General features: G+C 40.4%; 2 protein-coding genes and 1 non-coding gene across 6 annotated transcripts in view; 2 read left to right on the top strand and 1 right to left on the bottom strand.

Annotated features, from left to right (window-relative positions):
• Positions 1 to 241: 241 nt before the first annotated feature.
• Positions 242 to 16,054, top strand: card19 (caspase recruitment domain family, member 19). Of its 2 annotated transcripts, XM_062052494.1 has the most exons (6): positions 242 to 303; positions 2,494 to 2,633; positions 2,846 to 3,002; positions 13,623 to 13,688; positions 13,805 to 13,870; positions 13,987 to 16,054. In XM_062052494.1, exons 1-6 carry the CDS (start codon positions 297 to 299, stop codon positions 14,094 to 14,096), a joined length of 546 nt encoding a protein of 181 aa, XP_061908478.1. In that variant the 5' UTR covers positions 242 to 296; the 3' UTR covers positions 14,097 to 16,054. The 2 variants fall into 2 exon arrangements, with proteins under 2 accessions (XP_061908478.1, XP_061908469.1); XM_062052485.1 differs by lacking the exon at positions 242 to 303 and having other exon boundaries at positions 2,481 to 2,633.
• On the top strand, positions 15,003 to 15,130 carry LOC133661163 (U6atac minor spliceosomal RNA). The gene has a single exon (XR_009827908.1). It is a non-coding gene; the product is annotated as a U6atac minor spliceosomal RNA (small nuclear RNA).
• Positions 16,049 to 21,234, bottom strand: part of ninj1 (ninjurin 1) — a 41,162-nt gene continuing 35,976 nt past the window's right edge. For all 3 annotated transcript variants that reach the window (XM_062052506.1, XM_062052511.1, XM_062052518.1), the window contains exon 3: positions 16,049 to 20,969. In XM_062052506.1, coding sequence (XP_061908490.1) covers positions 20,827 to 20,969 — 143 coding nt within the window. In that variant the 3' untranslated portion in view covers positions 16,049 to 20,826. The remainder of the gene's footprint in view (positions 20,970 to 21,234) is intronic.

Below are 21,234 nucleotides of genomic sequence, written 5' to 3'. Positions count from 1 at the left end.
GAGCAAACATGTGACAAATACAAATACTACAGAAATAAAGTGACTTATTTAATCAGAAAACAGAAAAAGGACTCTTATGATAAACTATTGACGGATAACTGGAAATATACTAAGAGCATTATGATGCTTGATATCAAAACAGTCCATTCATAATTACTACATTAATGCATTATTATTAATTGATTAGTTTGCAGTTTAAGAGAAAATAAGAACGTACACTAACTTCCGCTTCCGGTGTAGCCGAGGCTGTGACGTCAAGGGGGCGTGTCTTGAGAAAGGACAGCAAGGACTCCACCATGGGAGGTTTGTGTCTTTCGTTGAGTGGAAAACATGTTAAAGGCCTACTGAAATGAATTTTTTTTATTTAAACGGGGATAGCAGATCTATTCTATGTGTCATACTTGATCATTTCGCGATATTGCCATATTTTTGCTGAAAGGATTTAGTATAGAACAACGACGATAAAGATTGCAACTTTTGGTATCTGATAAAAAAAAGGCTTGCACCTACCGGAAGTAGCGTGACGTAGTCAGTTGAACATATACGCAAAGTTCCCTATTGTTTACAATGATGGCCGCATGAAGTGAGAGAGATTCGGACCGAGAAAGCGACAATTTCCCCATTAATTTGAGCGAGGATGAAAGATTTGTGGATGAGTAAAGTGCAAGTGAAGGACTAGTGGGGAGTTGAAGCTATTCAGATAGGGAAGATGCTGTGAGAGCCGGGGGTGACCTGATATTCAGCTGGGAATGACTACAACAGTAAATAAACACAAGACATATATATACTCTATTAGCCACAACACAACCAGGCTTATATTTAATATGCCACAAATTAATCCTGCATAAAAACACCTGCGTGTTTGTTATGCTAGCTCCTAGCTCCTCTGCTAGCTCCTAGCTCCATAGAACACGCCAATACAATTCAAACACCTGATCAACACACACAATCACTCAGCCCAAAAGACCGTTTACCTAACCCAAGGTTCATAAAGCTTATATATTTTTAAAAAGTTACGTACGTGACGCGCACATACGGTCAAGTTATCGAATGTTTAGCAGCCAAGGCTGCATACTCACGGTACCTGATATTCAGCTGGGAATGACTACAACAGTAAATAAACACAAGACATATATATACTCTATTAGCCACAACACAACCAGGCTTATATTTAATATGCCACAAATTAATCCTGCATAATAACACCTGCGTGTTTGTTATGCTAGCTCCTAGCTCCTCTGCTAGCTCCTAGCTCCATAGAACACGCCAATACAATTCAAACACCCGATCAACACACACAATCACTCAGCCCAAAAGACCGTTCACCTAACCCAAGGTTCATAAAGCTTATATATTTTTAAAAAGTTACGTACGTGACGCGCACTTACGGTACGGTACGTGTTATGCTAGCTCCTAGCTCCTCTGCTAGCTCCTAGCTCCATAGAACACGCCAATACAATTCAAACACATGATCAACACACACAATCACTCAGCCCAAAAGACCGTTCACCTAACCCAAGGTTCATAAAGCTTATATATTTTAAAAAAGTTACGTACATACGCAAAAAAAAGCCAAAGCTGCATACTCACAGTAGCACGTCTGCGTCTTTGTCATCCAAATCAAAGTAATCCTGGTAAGAGTCTGTGTTGTCCCAGTTCTCTACAGGCGTCTGTGTATCCAAATCAAAAGTCCTCCTGGTTAGAGTCTCTGTTATCCGAGTTCTTCCATCTTGACTGCATCTTTCGGGAATGTAAACAAAGAAGCGCCGGCTGTGTACTGTTGTGGCTGACTACGTTCGAAAAATACGTCCATTTCGCACCGACAACTTTCTTCTTTGCTTGCTTGGCTTCCTTCTCCATAATGCAATGAACATGATTGAAACAGATTCACGAACACAGATGTCCAGAATACTGTGGAATTATGAAATGAAAACAGAGCTTTTTCATATTGGCTTCAATGTGGAAGGCATACCCGTGTTCGTCGGGCTACGTCACGCGCATACGTCATCCTCAGAGGCGTTTCGAACCGGAAGTTTAGCGGCAAATTTAAAATGTCACTTTATAAGTTAACCCGGCCGTATTGGCATGTGTTATAATGTTAAGATTTCATCATTGATATATAAACTATCAGACTGCGTGGTCGGTAGTAGTGGGTTTCAGTAGGCCTTTAAGTTAACATTTTTACGCGCTTTTTTCCACTTCAATATTTGACATTTTAGGTTTCAGCGACGACGTCGGTTACACAAACCGCTAAATGACTCACTAAATCCATTTTTTATGTGTCCGGAAACTTTCTTACTCGTGAATGTTGCGTTTCCTGCTGCCTCTGCTAAGTCGAAGACACTTTGTGTTGTCTTTGCCTCCTTAAAACGCTTCTCTGCGTCCTCATGGGCAGTGGCTTATACAAAACTATGTTTAGAAACCTATTTGTGTGTGGGGGTTTTTTTTGGCGCCAATGTGTCACTGATTTAAATGTGACAATGTTTTTGACAGAAAGCTTCCATGATCAGCTGACAGAAGATGGCGCCTTCCTCAGGGCTGAGAGGAGACTGGACACAGAATTGGTGGACAAAATCATCCTGCAGCTCAACAGAATCTACCCACAAATACTCACAGACAAGGAGGCCACAAAGGCAAGTGCACACTTATCAGGGCTTAGCATGTCCTGAGTTAGTTTTTTTTTAATTTTTAGATCACAAGGTGAAAATACTGCAAGACTGTCTATGTTTTTATAAATCAAAAATGCTGACCGTGCATCATTATCCACGCTTGTAAGTCCCTCTGCTCAGGAATTGACATTCATAATGTTCTACCCCCACTAATGTGTCATTATGTCCCATTCCAGTTCCGAAACCTAGACGTGCCTACGTGTGTCCGCCTGGGCGAGCTCCTGATGCACCTGCAGGGGAAAGGCGAGGAAGCGTGCAGGGAATTTTACCGGGCACTTCACCTGCATGTAGAGGACGTGTACTACAGCTTACCTACACGCCTGCGCCTCAGAGGTCAGCACGCTAATATACTTTATATTATGCTGCATTCAAGTAAGTAAATGCAGTGTTTTTCAACCACTGTGCCCGTGAGATACAGTCTGGTGTGCCGTGGGAGATTATCTAATTTCACCTATTTGGGTTAAAAATATTTTTTGCAAACAAGTAATTATAGTCTGCAAATAATGTGCCGTTTTTGAGTGTCGGTGCTGTCTAGAGCTCGGCAGCGTAACTGTGTTATACTCTTCCATATCAGTAGGTGGCAGCCGGTAGCTAATTGCTTTGTAGATGTTGGGAACACGTCGTGTGAGACGACGATGGTTTGTCGTGATCACAATATGCAGACGACAGCGGGAGGCAGCCTGCAAGTAAAAAGGTGTCTAATGCTTAAACCAAAAATAAACAAAAGGCGAGTGCCCCTAAGAAAAGGCATTGATTAACAATTTCATGGAAAATCCTAAAGCAAATATTGCAACCAAACGTTTTTAATTGAGAATATTTCCAACGTATTTCGGCATGCTGGGAAAAAGTAAACAGCCAAGCAAGCTGGTGTACAGAAACAATTTGGAAAAATGTCGCCCTCGTGTGGTGTGAATAGAGTACTTGCACAAAGCCAGCCTGTAAAAGACAGCGTAAAAGCGCCAAATAACGTCCTTAAAAAGGGTTTTAATAGAAAGATACAATTTTATCAAACAGAGGCTGTATCTATGCAGAACGAAACTAAAACTGAACCGGCTGCAAAGTAACCAAAAACAGAATGCTGGGCAACAGGAAAGACTTACTGTGGAGCAAAGACGGCGTCCACAATGTACATCCGAACATGACATGACAATCAACAATGTTCCCACAAAGAAGGATAAAAACAACTGAAATATTCTTGATTGGTAAAACAAAGTAGATGCGGGAAATATCGCTCAAAGGAAGACATGAAACTGCTACAGGAAAATACCAAAAAAAGAGAAAAAGCCACCAAAATAGGAGCGCAAGACAAGAACTAAAACACTACACACAGGAAAACAGAAAAAATCTCAAAATAAGTCACGGCGTGATGTGACAGGTTGTGACAGTAAACCTACTTTGAGACAAGAGCTATAGTGATGCATGGTTGGTTATGGTTTAAAGTCATATCCAACAATTGCAACAACGACTTTTTACTGTCAACTGAGTTTAGTTTTTTAATGATTTCTGCTGGTGGTGTGACTCCGGATATTTTCAATGAAAAAAATGTGCCTCGGCTCAAAAAAGGTTGAAAAACACACAGTAAATGCACTCGTTATTCCAATACTTCAAAGTCCCAATTTCAAACATGTGAAATGTCCATGTTTTTAAACATTCATTTTTGCATCAAAATATCACGTTTTTGTTTTAAAATATCAATAAAAATACGATCTTGACACAATTTGTTGAACGCTCGCGTCAGCTGCAGGTACTAAACGCTGCAATGAGTTGCAGGACGGGGATCAGGAGCACCAAAACAAGCCTGCTAACCATCTAGCTAGCTTACTTGTTGCCTTCGTTGACTCTCCAAGCCACAACGTAGACCAGACCTGGGCAAATTAAGGCCCGGGGGCCGCATGTGGCCCATTGAGATTTTCAATCTGGCCCAAATAATTTTTTTAGATCTTTAAGATGGAAACTGTAGCTGCCATTATGAGGTGCAGTGATGTTTTCAAATGACCGTAAGTCTTGAACTATACAAAGTATTTCAATGGTTGGAATCTGCTCTTTTGCATGATATACTAGTTACTATGGTAATATTTCGCTGTGTCGGTTGCATTTTTGTTGCGTTTCGCTTGATTGTCAAATATGTCGATGGAAAGGGGGTGTGACGTTCATATGTTGTCAATCTTCCGTGTTTTATCGTTCATAGTTAATATTGTAAATCCCACATTCTTTATTTTCATGTACATTCTGGGTGTCTCATTCAGTCAAAAAAACGGAAAACTCCGTTCCGTTTTTCAAGGCGGTCTGTCATAGCGTTTTTAGCATTCAATCAGACATTATTGTGAGATTTTGTATTAGTGTTCCTAAAAATCAAATATACCGACCCCAGACACATTTTTCTCTCTAAATTTGGCCCCCTAAATAATTGCCCGGGCCTGACGTAGACGGCTGTCCACTTAACTGCTAATCATATTTGGATGATTACAATCCGAACACTGTTAGTTCCTAACCAGTTGTAGATCTCGTGTAGTTGTCAGTAGCCAGTGAGAAGGTATATTTTTGACGTGACCGATCGTAAACACAGAGGATAGAGTTGCCAAATGGGAAACGTTTTCTGAGTTCTTTGATTGCATGTCATAGAATTTTACATTACATTTTCAATGATAATATTGTTAGCAAATGATCTACTAAAAAAATGTGTACTGTAAGTGACAAAAAGACAGCCGAAAGAGGTTGGTGGATGAGATTAAATCTAAAGGTAAAATATAGTGTAGAAATGTAGTGTTGATCATCAAATACATTTTAACTTTTTTCTTTTTTCCTAAAAGGGTGCTCACATCCCTGCACATTATAGTATATTTCAACAATTAAATATGTTATGTTTCATGAATAAGTGTTAGAGGTCCCACAATAGTGTGTTGTTCCAAATTACTTTTAGTAAGCCTTACTGGGAACACATGTCTGTAGCTTTAATGCTAATGAGTTGTTTTTGTCCGGTCTTTGTGTCTCCACGATAGGATTGTGCGACATAGACAATATAAATGATAACTATTTGGTTGACGATAAAGCTTTTAATACTATCTTTATATCGTGATATTGCATGTTAATGACACGTTCTAGCTGTGTCCTGCAAATTTGTCAGTGACAAGTGAAGGAATTTGTCCTCAACGCACTTGATTGATTGATTGATTGAGACTTTTATTAGTAGGTTGCACAGTGAAGTACATATTCCGTACAATTGACCACTAAATGGTAACACCCGAATAAGTTTTTCAACTTGTTTAAGTCGGGGTCCACTTAAATTGATTCATGATACAGATATATACTATCATATATACTATCATCATAATACAGTCATCACATAAGATAATCACATTGAATTATTTACATTATTTACAATCAGGGGTGTGGGGGGGGAGGGATATGGACATCAAGTAGTGGACATAGAGAGAGAGAGAGAGAGAGATCAGAAGGCATAAGAAAAAGTATCTGCATTTGATTGTTTACATTTGATTATTAGCAATCCGGGGAGGGTGTTAGTTTAGGGTTGTAGCTGCCTGGAGGTAAACTTTTATTGCGGTTTTGAAGGAGGATAGAGATGCCCTTTCTTTTATACCTGTTGGGAGCGCATTCCACATTGATGTGGCATAGAAAGAGAATGAGTTAAGACCTTTGTTAGTTCGGAATCTGGGTTTAACGTGGTTAGTGGAGCTCCCCCTGGTGTTGTGGTTATGGCGGCCATTTACGTTAAGGAAGTAGTTTGACATGTACTTCGGTATCAGGGAGGTGTAGCGGATTTATAGACTAGGCTCAGTGCAAGTTGTTTAACTCTGTCCTTCACCTTGAGCCAGCCCACTTTAGAGAAGTGGGTAGGAGTGAGGTGGGATCTGGGGTGGAGGTCTAGAAGTAACCTGACTAGCTTGTTCTGAGATGTTTGGAGTTTAAATTTGAGGGTTTTGGAAGTGCTAGGGTACCAGGAGGTGCATGCGTAATCGAAAAAGGGTTGAACGAGAGTTCCCGCCAGAATCCTCAAGGTGCTTTTGTTGACCAGAGAGGAAATTCTGTAGAGAAATCTCGTTCGTTGGTTAACCTTTTTGATTACCTTGGTTGCCATTTTATCACAGGAAAGGTTAGCCTCTAGAATGGAACCTAGGTAGGTGACCTCATCTTTCCTGGTGATAACAATGTCACCTACTTTTATGGTGAAGTCATTGACTTTCTTAAGTTTGATGTGGGACCCAAACAGGATGAATTCTGTTTTAACCAAGTGTATGGATAGCTTGTTGTCAGCGAGCCAGGTGCAAGTTCTACAGAGCTCAGCACTGAGGATTTTCTCCACCTGTGACTTGTCCTTGCCGGATACCAGCAAGGCAGAGTCATCCGCAAACAAAACCAATTCACAGTCGCATGCCGATGACATGTCGTTTATGTATATTAGGAACAGTAAAGGTCCCAATATACTGCCTTGGGGGACTCCACAGCTTACCGAGAGGGGGGGGGGGACACGGTGCCGTTCACCTCTACCACCTGCTCCCTCCCCTCCAAGTAAGATTGCATCCAGCTCCATGAGGTTTTGTTAAATCCGATTGCTCTGAGCTTATCCAACAGTATAGCGTGGTTAACGGTGTCAAAGGCCTTCTGAAGGTCCAGCATGACCATGCCGCAGTATTTGCCCGCGTCCACCTCATGTTTGATATGGTCGGTCAGATAGAGAAGGCATGTGTCAGTGGAGTGGTTAGTTCTGAAGCCGGATTGGAATTTGTACATGAGTTTATTAGTGGCAAGGTAACTATCGACCTGTTCATAAACTATTTTCTCCATTACTTTCGAAACGGAACTGAGAATAGAAACAGGTCGGTAGTTGCCAGGTTCCAATTTGCTTCCTTTTTTAAAGAGGGGAGTTACTCTTGCTATCTTAAAATCTTTTGGTACTTGGCCTTGTGTAATTGATAGGTTTATTATGTGCGTGATGATCGGGGCAATGATGGAGGCAGAGTCCCTGAGGAATCTGGAGGGAATATTATCAAGGCCGGTGGCCTTGTTAGGGTGGAGCGCGCTCAATTTTTTAAACACATCATCAGCTGTGACCATTTCTTATTTGAAATCATCGTTGGATACTCCTAGCTTTCTGTAGAAGGCTTTAATGTGTTCTACACCAAAGCAACCAGAGTGGTGGGACAGCTTGTTGACAAGAGTTGCGGCTATGCTGGTGAAAAAGATGTTAAGTCTGCTAGCTACCTCCATTTTGTCTGTAAAGAGGGAGTCACCCTCCTTGATGCTGATGTTGGTGAGTCTTGTTTTAAGTTTCTGGCTACAACCAGAAAGCTGGTTGTTGAGAATTTTCCAGAGCTCACGTGGCTTATTTGTGTTTTCCTCTATTTTGTCGTTAATGTAATTTTTTTTTAAGGATTTAGTCAGGTTGGTTGACTTATTTCTTAATTTATTGCATTGCTTTTTGAGAGTTGAAAGGAGTAATTTGAGGTTGATATTATTGGGTTGTTTATCTACTTCTGTTTTACATTTTTGGTATTCAGAGTATTTCCTGTCTCTGTCTTTTATGGCAGCTAATAGGTCCGGATTCATCCATGGTTCCGAGCGGGCTTTGATCCTGACTGTTTTCACGGGAGCCATGTCATTTAGTATCTTTAAGAACGCCGTTTTGAAGCGATCCCAAGCAACATTGACCAGGTTGCTCGCGAGCACAGGGGACCAGTCCCACTCATCTAATTTTAAATTGAAATTGTCATTGGAGTATTTTTTGAGGGATCTGGATTGGGCTGTTATGTGGCCATTGGCTTTAGGTTTAGCTATTTTACGGGTGCAGAAGGTTAGATAGTGGTCGCTAAGACCACAGATCATGACCCCACTATTTTTTATTTTAGGCCGGTCTGAAGTGAGAATGAGATCTATGGTTGATTGGGTGGAATCACACACCCTTGTGGGTAGCGCTATTAGCTGGGAAAGACCGTGCAGATTACAAAACTTGCTGAAGGATCTGAAGACAGGCGCATCTTTGCGTTGAATATCTGTGTTCAGATGTGAAGTGGATTATATTTATATAGCGCTTTTCTCTAGTGACTCAAAGCGCTTTACATAGTGAAAACCCAATATCTAAGTTACATTTAAACCAGTGTGGGTGGCCTGGGAGCAGGTGGGTAAAGTGTCTTGCCCAAGGACACAACGGCAGTGACTAGGATGGCGGAAGCGGGGATCGAACCTGCAACCCTCAGGTTGATGGCACGGCCACTCTACCAACCGAGCTATACCGCCCCAGTTATAATTTTCTCCATGTTGTCTGTCCCTGCCAAGCATTCTTCCAAAGCCCCATAGAAATCACTCTGATTAGGGGGTCTATAAACAGTCCCTATTAGTACCGGCTTAGCGTTTTTAAATTTGATTTCCGCCCACACAGATTCCAGGTCATTGTGGTTAAGATCAGTGCGAGTTATGTATTTAATATCCTGGTGAATATACATACAAACGCCCCCACCGTGTTTATTCCTATCCTTTCTGATAACCGAAAAGTTTTGTATTTCTATCTCTGAGTCAGAAATACTTTGATCAAATTTGGTTTCAGAGAAACACAAGATTTTTACCTTCGTGTTGAGGAACATTTCTCTGATTTGGTCAAGTTTGGCTCCAGAGAGGCTGTTCACATTAAGGTGGATAATGTGTAGTCCACTGGAACCAAAAAGAGCATCAGAGTCCGCTGTGTTGTGGTACTGACCAGAAAAATTGTTGGTTATTATGGCTGTTGAAGTTGAAGAGCAAGGAGAGAGAGGAGAGAGAGAGAGAGGCATATTGATCGTCCTCCAGGTGAAGGGGGAGGGAGAGGGAGGGGGAGGGGCGGAGAGGGTTGCTGGGGGTGGGGTTGGGTTTCCTTTTGGCGGGCTTTTTTGAAGACAAAGAGAAAGAGAATAACGAAAATGTTTGTGTAAAGGCGCCTCTAAATCCTGTGTATGCCGCATCCTCGACCGTCTGGGACCGGGGAGAGGCCGCGTGGACCCCCGCCATCTCGTGCAGTTCCCCGCAATCACCGATGTCTGGGTCGCCGTCCACCGCAGCCGCCGCGTCGTTCACCGCCGCTGAGTCGCTGCCTTCTCCGATGACCGGGTTGTCCTCCACCGCCGCCGCCGAGCCTCCGACCGTGTCGGTGAACGGGGCGAAGTCCGCCGCCGATCGCTGGAGCACAGGTGAGCTTGAGCTGAGATGAGCCGGTAGCCGAGTTAGCTTCGATGGCGACGCTAGCAGTAGCATTGCTAGTCTTCGCCAGTCGGGACAACATTAACCGTGTTGTTGCAGGTCCAGGGTTGAGTTCAGTGTCTCCTGATAGTAGAAGTAATAGTAGTATTATTGACTTTCTGTCTATCCTTCTAGTCAGGGGCATGTTCCCTTTGCCTCGATGGCCAGTCAAGCACGATGCTAACACGTTAGCTCCAAAGCCAAGGTGCTTTGCTGATGTATTGTCGTGGAGATAAAAGTCACTGTGTATGTCCATTTCGCGTTCTTGACTCTCATTTTCAAGAGGGTAGAGTATCCGAGGAGGTTTAAAATATAAATCCGTGATCCACAGTAGAAAAAGGAGGAAGTGTGGGATAATCCGAGCAGTTGTTTGGATTCCCGATCGGGAGCGAAAGAGAGTGTGACCGCTCATCTCTGCGTCCAGCGACACTGTTGTGTGATGACTGTAGCATTCTTGCTAGCGGCTAACGTCCCTCCACAGTGCAAAGACATCCAAGTCAGCAATCCTCATCTCAATGACAGTAATTAAACTGGAGGACGAGGAATATTCTACACAGCATAGCAGGTCTTGAATGTCAACAACGGTGGGCGGATCAATACAAATATTGATAGCAACGATACAAAGTATAGAATCCGCATATGGTCGATACTAAAGTGACTAGATCAATATTTTTTATTATCACAAGACAGGGTATTCGCGGGGTCTGAAAGTCTAAAAAAGTCTTAAATCCAATAATTTGAATTTAAAGGCCTACTGAAATTATTTTTTTTAATTTAAACGGGAATAGCAGATCCATTCTATGTGTCATACTTGATCATTTCGCGATATTGCCATATTTTTGCTGAAAGGATTTAGTAGAGAACAACGACGATAAAGTTTGCAACTTTTGGTCGCTGATAAAAAAAAAGCCTTGCCTATACCGGAAGTAGCGTGACGTCACAGGAGGAAGGACTCCTCACATTTTCCCATTGTTTACAATGCAGCGAGACAGATTCGGACCGAGAAAGCGACGATTACCCCTTTAATTTGAGCGAGGATGAAAGATTCGTGGATGGGGAAAGTGAGCGTGAAGGACTAGCGTGCAGTGCAGGACGTATCTTTTTTCGCTCTGACCGTAACTTAGGTACAAGGGTTCATTGGATTCCACACTTTATCCTTTTTCTATTGTGGATCACGGATTTGTATTTTAAACCACCTCGGATACTATATCCTCTTGAAAATGAGAGTCGAGAACGCTAATTTAACTTAACTTAACATGGACATTCACAGTGAGTTTTATCTCCACGACAATACATCGGCGAAGCTCTTTAGCTACTGAGCTAACGTGATAGCATCGGGCTCAAATGCAGATAGAAACAAAATAAATAAACCCCTGACGGGAAGGATAGACAGAAGATCAACAATACTATTAAACCATGGACATGTAAATACACGGTTAATAATTTCCAGCTTGGCGAAGCTTAACAATGCTGTTGCTAACGACGCCATTGAAGCTAACTTAGCTACGGGACGGCGGCGGCGGCGGGCGTTGTAGTTTTCGACGACACCCCAGCCGCCATCAGAGTCGGCAAGAAACATATATTTCCCCAAAGTTACGTACGTGACATGCACATAGCGACACGCACGTACGGGCAAGCGATCAAATGTTTGGAAGCCAAAGCTGTACTCACGGTAGTGCGTCTGCTATCCTTCTCAAAGTCCTCCTGGTTGTGTTGCTGTAGTCCGCCGCTAATACACCGATCGCACCTACAGCTTTTTTCTTTGCAGTCTCCATTGTTCATTAAACAAATTGCAAAAGATTCACCAACACAGATGTCCAGAATACTGTGGAATTTTGGGATGAAAACAGAGCTTTTTGTATTGGATTCAATGGGTCCGAATACTTCCGTATCAACCATTGACGTCACGCGCATACGTCATCATACATAGACATTTTCAACCGGAAGTGTGGCGGGAAATTTAAAATTGCACTTTATAAGTTAACCCGGCCGTATTGGCATGTGTTGCAATGTTAAAATTTCATCATTGATATGTAAACTATCAGACTGCTTGGTCGGTAGTAGTGGGTTTCAGTAGGCCTTTAAGTACGGTGTAAATATATTAGTCTGTGGTTAAAAGGAGTTGAAAGGACTCGAAACTCAAAATGCAGGACTTGGGACTTGACTTGAGACTTTCCAGTCTTGACTTTGGACTTGACTCGGGACTTGCCTGTCTTGACTCGGGATTTGACTCAAGACTTGAGACTTACTTGTGACTTGCAAAACAATGACTTGGTCCTACCTCTGGCTAGTAGTGTACTCAGTAAAACTATATAAAAAAAAAACATGATTGTCTTATATTATTTCTATTATTTGTTCCAACAATGTCAGGTCAGCTTCTCATGCCTCATCTTTTCTCCCAAGTTTATACAGCAACTGACATTAAAAGTGTTTGCACTCATCTTATTGTGGGGTGAGGAAGGCAATGGAGATTTGCGAATGTCATCTTGTCATGTCTGAATAAAAACTAGTCCTTGTGTATTAGCAGTATGTTTTCAAAATACTCACAAAAAACTGGTAAAATGTATCCTTACACACCAGATACAAAATGAGCTGAGCACATTATTTCATGTTATCAACATTCACATCCAAATTCTGTTTGAGGCTTTCAAGACATAATCGCCTTCCTTCTTTTTAGACAATCGCTCTGTCTGCACTCTCTATTTTTCACAATTAAGTGCAAATACAGTAGTACTGTAGATTTTTTAAATCAGTTTGCTCAGTTTTGACAGCAGGAAAAAAAATTACCAAAGTTAATAATTTAGCTTCAGCAGAGATGCTATTGTTGTGCTTTCCTCTACCATTGCTGATGTTGTGACATGAGAACACTGGATATGAAGCACACTGCACCTGTTGCAAGAAAACACTTCTATGGCAAATCTGAAAATTGGCTGTGATGATGTTTGCTAATATTTTTTTCAATTAGTTTAGACTAGAAAAGCTCCTGGTGTATTTAGTTAGTTTAACCATTTCGTTTTCCAATGTGAAAGAGCAGTGAATTAATTAATATACTTAGAATTCATTCTGGACCTCTAATTTTACTTTGTCGTTGTATTTTTTGTCCGTATGGATGTGAAATGGTCTTAAATTATTTTCAAGATGGTTATAAAAAAAGTCTTAAAAAGTCTTAAATTTGACATGTTTAAACCTGCAGATACCCTGACTAACTTTACACTTCAGTTCTAGTAGTATTTGGTTGCATTGTCTCAAAATGTCGATTGTATTTTGCTGTTTCTGTTGTTTTTAATAGACTATATGCTGACTTTGTGAGCTCTCTGGGATGAGTGCCATATCTATAAAATGTACTTACTTTCTGACATACAACAACGTAACACTAAGGAGTGGGACACAAGCGTTAGCGACCTTAGCATAGCTGTGCGAGTTACAATGCTAACAGCAGTGTCAGTATCCTATTCACTTGAAAAACAAAGTGATCAAACGTACATCAATAGCAGCTGCTGACTGACAGATAGTTGGCAGAGCAGCAGGCTTTATTTTAAGATTTGAAGCAAAGCCTACCAACAATTTTTGCACAAAGCTGACCCTATGAACTTTGGAAGCGACCGTTTGAGCGCCTTTTCCCCTTTAAACAGGCGCCAGGGACACTTATGTCATGAATTTTGCATAATAGGAGTGCTTTCATGAAACTATATTGCATCGTTTACATCCCCAAAATCAATCTGTTTCCAGATTCTGCTGATCCCCTCACATATCCGACAAGTGCCTACAAACAGAGACAAGTTATGAATGATAAAGGTAAGCTGTCATTACAATGGAAGCTCCCACTATTCACTATTATCAGTTAAAACAAGGCATGAATTTAAGCGATCAACCCTTAGTATCATCACTTAACAATGTGTACCTCTTTTTAGGCCCCTTCTTCTTCCTAGGCTGTTTCAGTATTACAGTTGGAATGGCATTAGTCTATTATTATGGTGGTAAGGAGCTATTGTTTTTCCAGTGCTAATATTATATTTGCTAATTTTCCTTGAGGCTTTGCATAGTTTAAAATAGACATCCAGTGTCACCTACATAGGCTGTCCTTGTTCCGTAGAAGCCAAGATGGCGGGAGGCAGCCGGGCCCTTGGCATGGCAGCTCTGGGTTTGACGCAAAAAGCCCGTGAGGTTCTTATATGGTACACCGAAGAAAGCCTTATCAAGTAAGAATTGACTGATCCTCAGTGGCCATAAGGATTCAGCAAAAACTATCTGTACCAAAGCACAGCACCACACTTTGCCTTGTCAAATATGTAATACTTTTTCTTTATGTATTACTATTTTGGGGGTCCAATACAATGATGATGGGGCACATTTGGGTCCACAGTTGCTTATACTTGGTGGATATCTATTTAATTTAAGGGAAGTCAACTATTAAAATGAACAGGGAAGTATAAGATACTTAGCAGACTCTGCTTATAATATTAATAACATTTTGTCAACTGTCACAATGCAGTATATAGAATTGTGTTCATTTTAATTAAATGGAAAATCCTAAAGCAAATATTGCAACTAAACGTTTTTAATTAAGAATTTGGAAAAATGTCGCCCTCGTGTGGTGTGAATAGAGTACTTGCACAAAGCCAGTCTGTAAAAGGCAGCGTAAAAGCGCCAAATAACGTCCTTAAAAAGTGCTCAATTTTTTAGACAGATACAATTTCGTCAAACAGACTGCATGTTTTGACTTTAAAAGCAACCAGTTTGTGACTCGTTACTGCAGGAGCTAACCATTTCCGGGTCTATGCCACCGCTTCAGAGTAAACATTTTACTCAAGAAGAAACGTGTGGTGACTAATGTAGTCACGTGACTGCCGCAGCAGCCAATCATTTCTGTGTCTGTCACGCAGTGCCTTATGGGTGGCACCTCGATGCTTAAAAAATGTCGTAAAATGCCGACATAACATCTTGAATACTACGCCTACACAAAGTTAACGATTTAATGTAATCAGATAATCAACAATGTCGTAACAGTTAATTATAGAAAACAAACTAAGCCAAATGGCTAGCACCGTAAGTAAAGATGCACCGCGGGATTACCATTATAAATACACTAGTATTCGCTGTTTATATGACGTGTTGTATGAAAGGAGAGAAGGTTAGCACTCCCCTTGACAAGGATGGAAATGGCCCCTGTGGCCTGCAACACATATATGGTTAAGGCATTGCCACCTACTTCGTGGCATCTCTAACCAAGTTTTTTAATATTAATATTCCTTATTACTTTTAGTTTTCTCTGCTTATGCGTGCTACTTCTTGAGGAAAACATATTGCTATTTAAATTACAGAATTGAGAGCTTCTGTCAGATTTTTTGCACATATTTAGTCCACACAATCTAAACAAAAATGATTATATTTTTAAATGTTTATAAATTGCACCCTTGTTGTTGAGAAACTTTTCTATCCTAAAGCAGGCCTATTTGCGCACATCCACGCTTTGGTGCCTTTTGCAAACTATATATTTATGTGTATTTTTTGTTGTAATATCAGTCAGTTTGAAAGTAATCTAATTCAAGGGCCTTATGACAAAACATGTGTACTACCATAAATGCTCCAACTATAGCGCTTTAATGTTTATTTACTGAAACTACAAAGAGGATGCATGATCAATTCTACCATGAAGACTAAACATTTAAATCAACTTTATTTGAATATAACAACTTAAAGAACAATAATGGTGTTCACATAGTGCAGCTGACATCATGGTGTAATTGTTTATAAATTTACATACATTACATACCAACATTTTATGGCACAAGCAGAGCTAAATAAATCTGCTGAATGCTAACCATTCACAATACTTAAATGCATGTGAAATTGTGCAAACTGTATAGTGGTTAACTGCTAGCCGTTAATTGGAGCATGTACGGTACATCATGAAGACACGGTGCCTTAAGAACAAGTTGATTTCATGTATTTCTTCTTATTGTGCAGTTATGTGTTAATATTTAATATTCCTGTGCCTGAATTTTCCTTGCTTTGTGATGTAAAGAAGCCTTCAGTATAGACAAAGTGCCTCTAGGCAAGGCAAGTTTATTTCTAGAGCACAATTTGTTCACAAGGCAATTCAAAGTGCTATATTATAACAATAAACATAATCACAACACTCATCTGATGTTTGGATTGTATTTTAATTTAAAACAGTTGTCACAGTGTGTAATACGTCATATAGTAGAAATCCCAATTGTAAAAAAGTAAGCAGATAATCCAAGTGGTTGAACAGAAGACACGTAACACAAATGTACAGCAGTGGTTGCATAGTACAGAATAAATCATGTAACTGGGAAGATGCTTAGAATGTTGATCAAGCTTTGTGAAGAGAAGAGGCAAAGTGCATTTGTTGTTCTTTAGTTTGCAATAAGGCAAAAACTGCATGGATGACGTTTGATATAATACTCATGACTTCATAGTTTACAGGTGTCCAAACTTTACAGCAGGGGATATTCAAAATTATTTTGATATAAAACCCTGTGATGCATGAATTATCATAACCTATGTCAGAGGCATAAAAACGTACAGTAGATACACTTAATTAAAAAAAATATGGTCAATGTTCACAAGGGTGGACAACATGTTTTATTACATGCAACAAAACACAATGTCTTTTTAATGATCTTTAACAGTGTGTTCAAATATTTCAACATATTGCAAAAACATCGATCCTCTTGACTTCAAGAATACATTTATTGAATTGCCTCTTTCTACTGAAGGCTAAATGTACATTCTAATAACATAAATTCATGTAATGCAGCCAAAAAGTTGCTGAAGTACTTTCAAAAACCACAAAGTGCAATAATATTAAACATGGCAGTGAACATATATCTAACAATGTCCAAATTAGTGGACACATAATTTATTCAAAAATAAAATGATATTACTCTTTAGTTGTTGCTTGATGTCTGCATATTTGATACTTGCAAAGTGTCCTGGAATAGAAGAAGTGGAAAAGATCGTCCTGCCCTCTTCTTGACTTCTCTGTCGTCCATCTTGTTTTTGAGGGGTTTTATTTTGCACGTGTAACAGCTGACCAATGGGTGGCAGTGTGTTATTATTGCAAGACACAACAGTGTCCACTGTTGAGTTGAGTTGGACTTCATTTCCAACATGCATACAATTACTACATGATATGTCACCATTTCCAGTTTCTCTTTTCAACATGTTCGAAAAGTTTGTCAGATTTTTGACATTAAAGTCTCGTGCATGAAGGAGGGGGAGCTTTTAAATACACTGTTGTGCACATTATGCATCACAGGGTTAAAACCCATGTCAATAATATGTTAAAAGTAAGAAACTACAAATATTTCAAGAAAAAAAAACTGTCAGCTTTGTGTTAAAGGTGACAAAGCATATTTTTATTTTAACCTTTTATTCAACTTTTGGTTGTTGCTTTTCAAAAAAGTGGTTTTGTTGAATTGTTTACAATGCAACCCGCTTATCTCGCCTGATGACTTCCGCCTAAATAAGTTAAAAGTGTTAAAGTTAACCCTTGTGATAAATCACAAAAAATATCGCATTAATCACGTATAAATGCAAATTAATCATTCAATTTATTTTGAACAAATATATGACGTGCATTTAAGCAAGACATTTTTTAAAAAGTTACTGCAACATTCTGATAATAAAACTGCATTTGTGTCAAAAATATTAGGCTCTTTTTAAAGTTAATTTCAATTATGTAAGTAACTGCGATTAATCACGAGTATTCAAGTGTGATTAATCAGATGTTTTTTTACCCCGAATTAATCATTTTATAGCCGTACTATAATTGAATGGGTGCATTTTGTTAGTTGTGGTAGAGTTCAGGTTCATGATTTATTTTGAAGCTTATTTTGCACTGAACAGGAAGTCACCACGTGCACATTTTAAATCCCCATTTAGGAACTTACGGTTTTGGTTGATTTTGGCACCACCAGTGGACCAAAGCGGTCGTGTTTTGCCAGAAGAAGACCACATTTCCCATAAAGCGTCATACTGACACGATGTCCACCATGATATTGACACAATATTACGTCTCTAATAGCTATTGTGATGTTAAATAGCAGACACTATCAAGAAATGATCTTGGATTGTGCTTCAAACATGACGCTACTACCAAGAACGTATCGGAGCAGATGCCGGTCTCAACACCAGCTGGACATTTTTTTTGAAGGAAGAAGTAGTGGAACTATCACACTGGTCGGTATTTATAGCTTCCTCGCAAATTTCTGATTGCTAAAATTATTATTATCTTTTTGATTTAAGCATTGAAAGTCACTTACTAGTCCAACAGGAACAGAGCCAAGGCACCATTGGTCTGAAATGTGCTCATCTTTGAGCTCACGCCAGCGAGTGAAAGCCGGGGCAATGTTGATCCTGACTTTTCATTTATCCGGGTAAGATCCGTTTTCCTTTTTTGTCTCCTCAGAAAAAACTTTTTGTTTCTTTGGTTGTTTTGGAGCTTCGGCCATGATGGCAGTAATTGCAGGTAGGTGTTCTTCTTGTTTTCTGGTGGCACGCAGGCGTTCGGCAGGAAAAAAATATTCATTAAGAAAAGAAGAAAGTAAATGAATGTTTATAACTGAATACATTTACATATGCATAAAAATGTCTTTTCTTTTGTATTTTTTTTAAAGGAATTAACGTTTAGGACAGCTTTTTTCCAAAACACAACATAGAATGTGAGATATAACAGGATAATGCATACATTTATCATTTGTTTTCAAAACGCTTACAAAAAAGTGGGACCCCCAAAAAATTACTGTGGGACCCCATTTTTATGACTTGATGGGGTCCCTGGGACTCCATTTAGAAAATTCCTAGCGCCAACACTGATGGAGTATTGGTGCGTGCAAAACAGCAGCAGGCGGCTGTGGCCTGCGGGCCGGTTCTAATACTAATCAAATATCATCCCGGGGGCCATTCATTCGCGGGCCTTGACTTTGACACCCCTGCCGTAAAGCAAGTCAGCACATTTGTAGTTTTTTGTTCCTGCCACCCTCCTCAATGTTGCTAATTGCAAGGAAAATGCAATACAGACCCCTCAGGCAATGACAGAGGTGTCATTCAACTAGTTGTAAGTCCATGTATCGTCCTGAAAGTAATGAAGCATTTTTCTGAAGGTTGAAGTTACTAAACAGTACAGTGGTTGTGATGTGCTATTATATATATATATAATAGCGTTAGCAGTACTACAACACAAATAAACCAGTTTTTCAAAGTAATATTAATAATAATAACCTCACACAAAAGCTGTTCACCATGTATGTTGACTTAAAGGCCTACTGAAACCCACTACTACCGACCACGCAGTCTGATAGTTTGTATATCAATGATGAAATCTTAACATTGCAACACATGCCAATACTTATAACTTATAAAGTGACATTTAAAATTTCCCGGGAAATATCCGTCTGAAACGTCGCGGTAGGATGACGTATGCGCGTGACGTAGTCAGTTAAACGGAAGTTATGGTACCCCGTAGAATCCTATACAAAAAGCTCTGTTTTCATTTCATAATTCCACAGTATTCTGGACATCTTTTGCAATTTGTTTAATGAACAATGAAGGCTGCAAAGAAGACAGTTGTAGGTGGGATCGGTGTATTAGCAGCGGACTACAGCAACACAACCAGGAGGACTTTGTTGGAGAGCAGACTCGCTAGCCGGCGACCTCACCTTGACTTCCTACGTCTCCGGGCCGCCAAACGCATCGGGTGAAGTCCTTCGTCCTTCCGCCGATCGCTGGAACGCAGGTGAGCACGGGTGTTGATGAGCAGATGAAGGCTGGCTGGCGTAGGTGGAGAGCTAATGTTTTTAGCATAGCTCTGTGCGGTCTGGTTGCTAAGTAGGCTTCAATGGCGTCGTTAGCGCAGCATTGTTAACCTTCGCCAGCCTGGAAAGCATTAACCGTGTATTTACATGTCCACGGTTTAATAGTATTGTTGATTTTCTATCTATCCTTCCAGTCAGGGGTTTATTTTTTTTTGTTTCTATATGCAGTTAAAGCACGATGCTATCACGTTAGCTCGTAGCTAAAGCGTTTCGCCGATGTATTGTCGTGGAGATAAAAGGCACTGAATGTCCATTTCGCGTTCTCGACTCTCATTTTCAAGAGGATATAGTATCCGAGGTGGTTTAAAATACAAATCCGTGATCCACAATAGAAAAAGGAGAGAGTGTGGAATCCAATGAGCCAGCTTGTACCTAAGTTACGGTCAGAGCGAAAAAAAAACATGTATTTCACTGCATTCTAGTCCGTCACTCTAACGTTCCTCGTCCACGAATCTTTCATCCTCGCTCAAATTAATGGGGTAATGGTCCGAATAGCTCTAGCTGCGTTGAAAGCAATAGGAAAATATGAGGGAGTGAACAACTGACAACGTCACGCTACTTCCGGTAGGGGCAAGGTTTTTTTTTTATCAGAGACGAAAAGTTGCGAACTTTATCGACGTTGTTCTATACTAAATCCTTTCAGCAAAAATATGGCAATATCGCAAAATGATCAAGTATGACACATAGAATGGATCTGCTATTCCCGTTTAAATAAAAAAATTTCATTTCAGTAGTCCTTTAAGCAGGCACTTTATAGTCGACATAAGCGGGTTCCACTGTATTTGGCCAATAAGAACCAAGCTGGAGATTTACTGGCTTGTGATAAACAATTAGAAGAGTTTTTACTGCACACATGTACGATAAAGAAGGCAGTTGTTGCGTAACAGTCACCTGAGCATGAAATGAGCATCAAAAGGTTAAAAAAGAAAAATCATACTGACCGCCGCCAGAGAGGAAGACGTGTGATCCTTGATGTACCTTTGCTCTGCTCGGGCCAGCGAGGTCAAATTCCAGCCGCCGCTCGTGTATTTAGTCCGCTTTGTTTGCGGGGCGAGGGACTATCTCGCCCCCGTGAGCGAAGAGTTCAGAGGTCACTGGCTGGTGTTGGGCCGCTGCACGCCGAAGGCCGTGATGAAGACGTTGACCACCACGATAATGAACACGAAGGCGGTGGCGGCGTTCTCCATGATGTTCAGCCTGTTGTGCATGCGCTGGTCGTTCAGGTTCCACTTGACTGTAAGAGAGTGAAACAGAGCGTGTATAAATGTGTCCACTAGGGGAGGCTAGACTGACAATATTTTGCTGATATATTTGTTGACTTTCAGTTTCAGTATCAATAACACTGACAGTGTATTTACTTGTGCAAACAACTGAGTTGTGATGCAATGTCACCACAATGACGACACCAGCACCACAATCTATACCCCGCAAGGCATGCTGGGTAACCCAGGGTACTCTTCCACAACATACCAATCAGACCCGTCTAGTCTACACCTCTT

This window comes from Entelurus aequoreus, linkage group LG01, assembly GCF_033978785.1.
Source record: "Entelurus aequoreus isolate RoL-2023_Sb linkage group LG01, RoL_Eaeq_v1.1, whole genome shotgun sequence".
Classification (NCBI taxonomy): domain Eukaryota; kingdom Metazoa; phylum Chordata; class Actinopteri; order Syngnathiformes; family Syngnathidae; genus Entelurus; species Entelurus aequoreus.
This window is presented reverse-complemented; position numbering and strand designations above follow the sequence as displayed.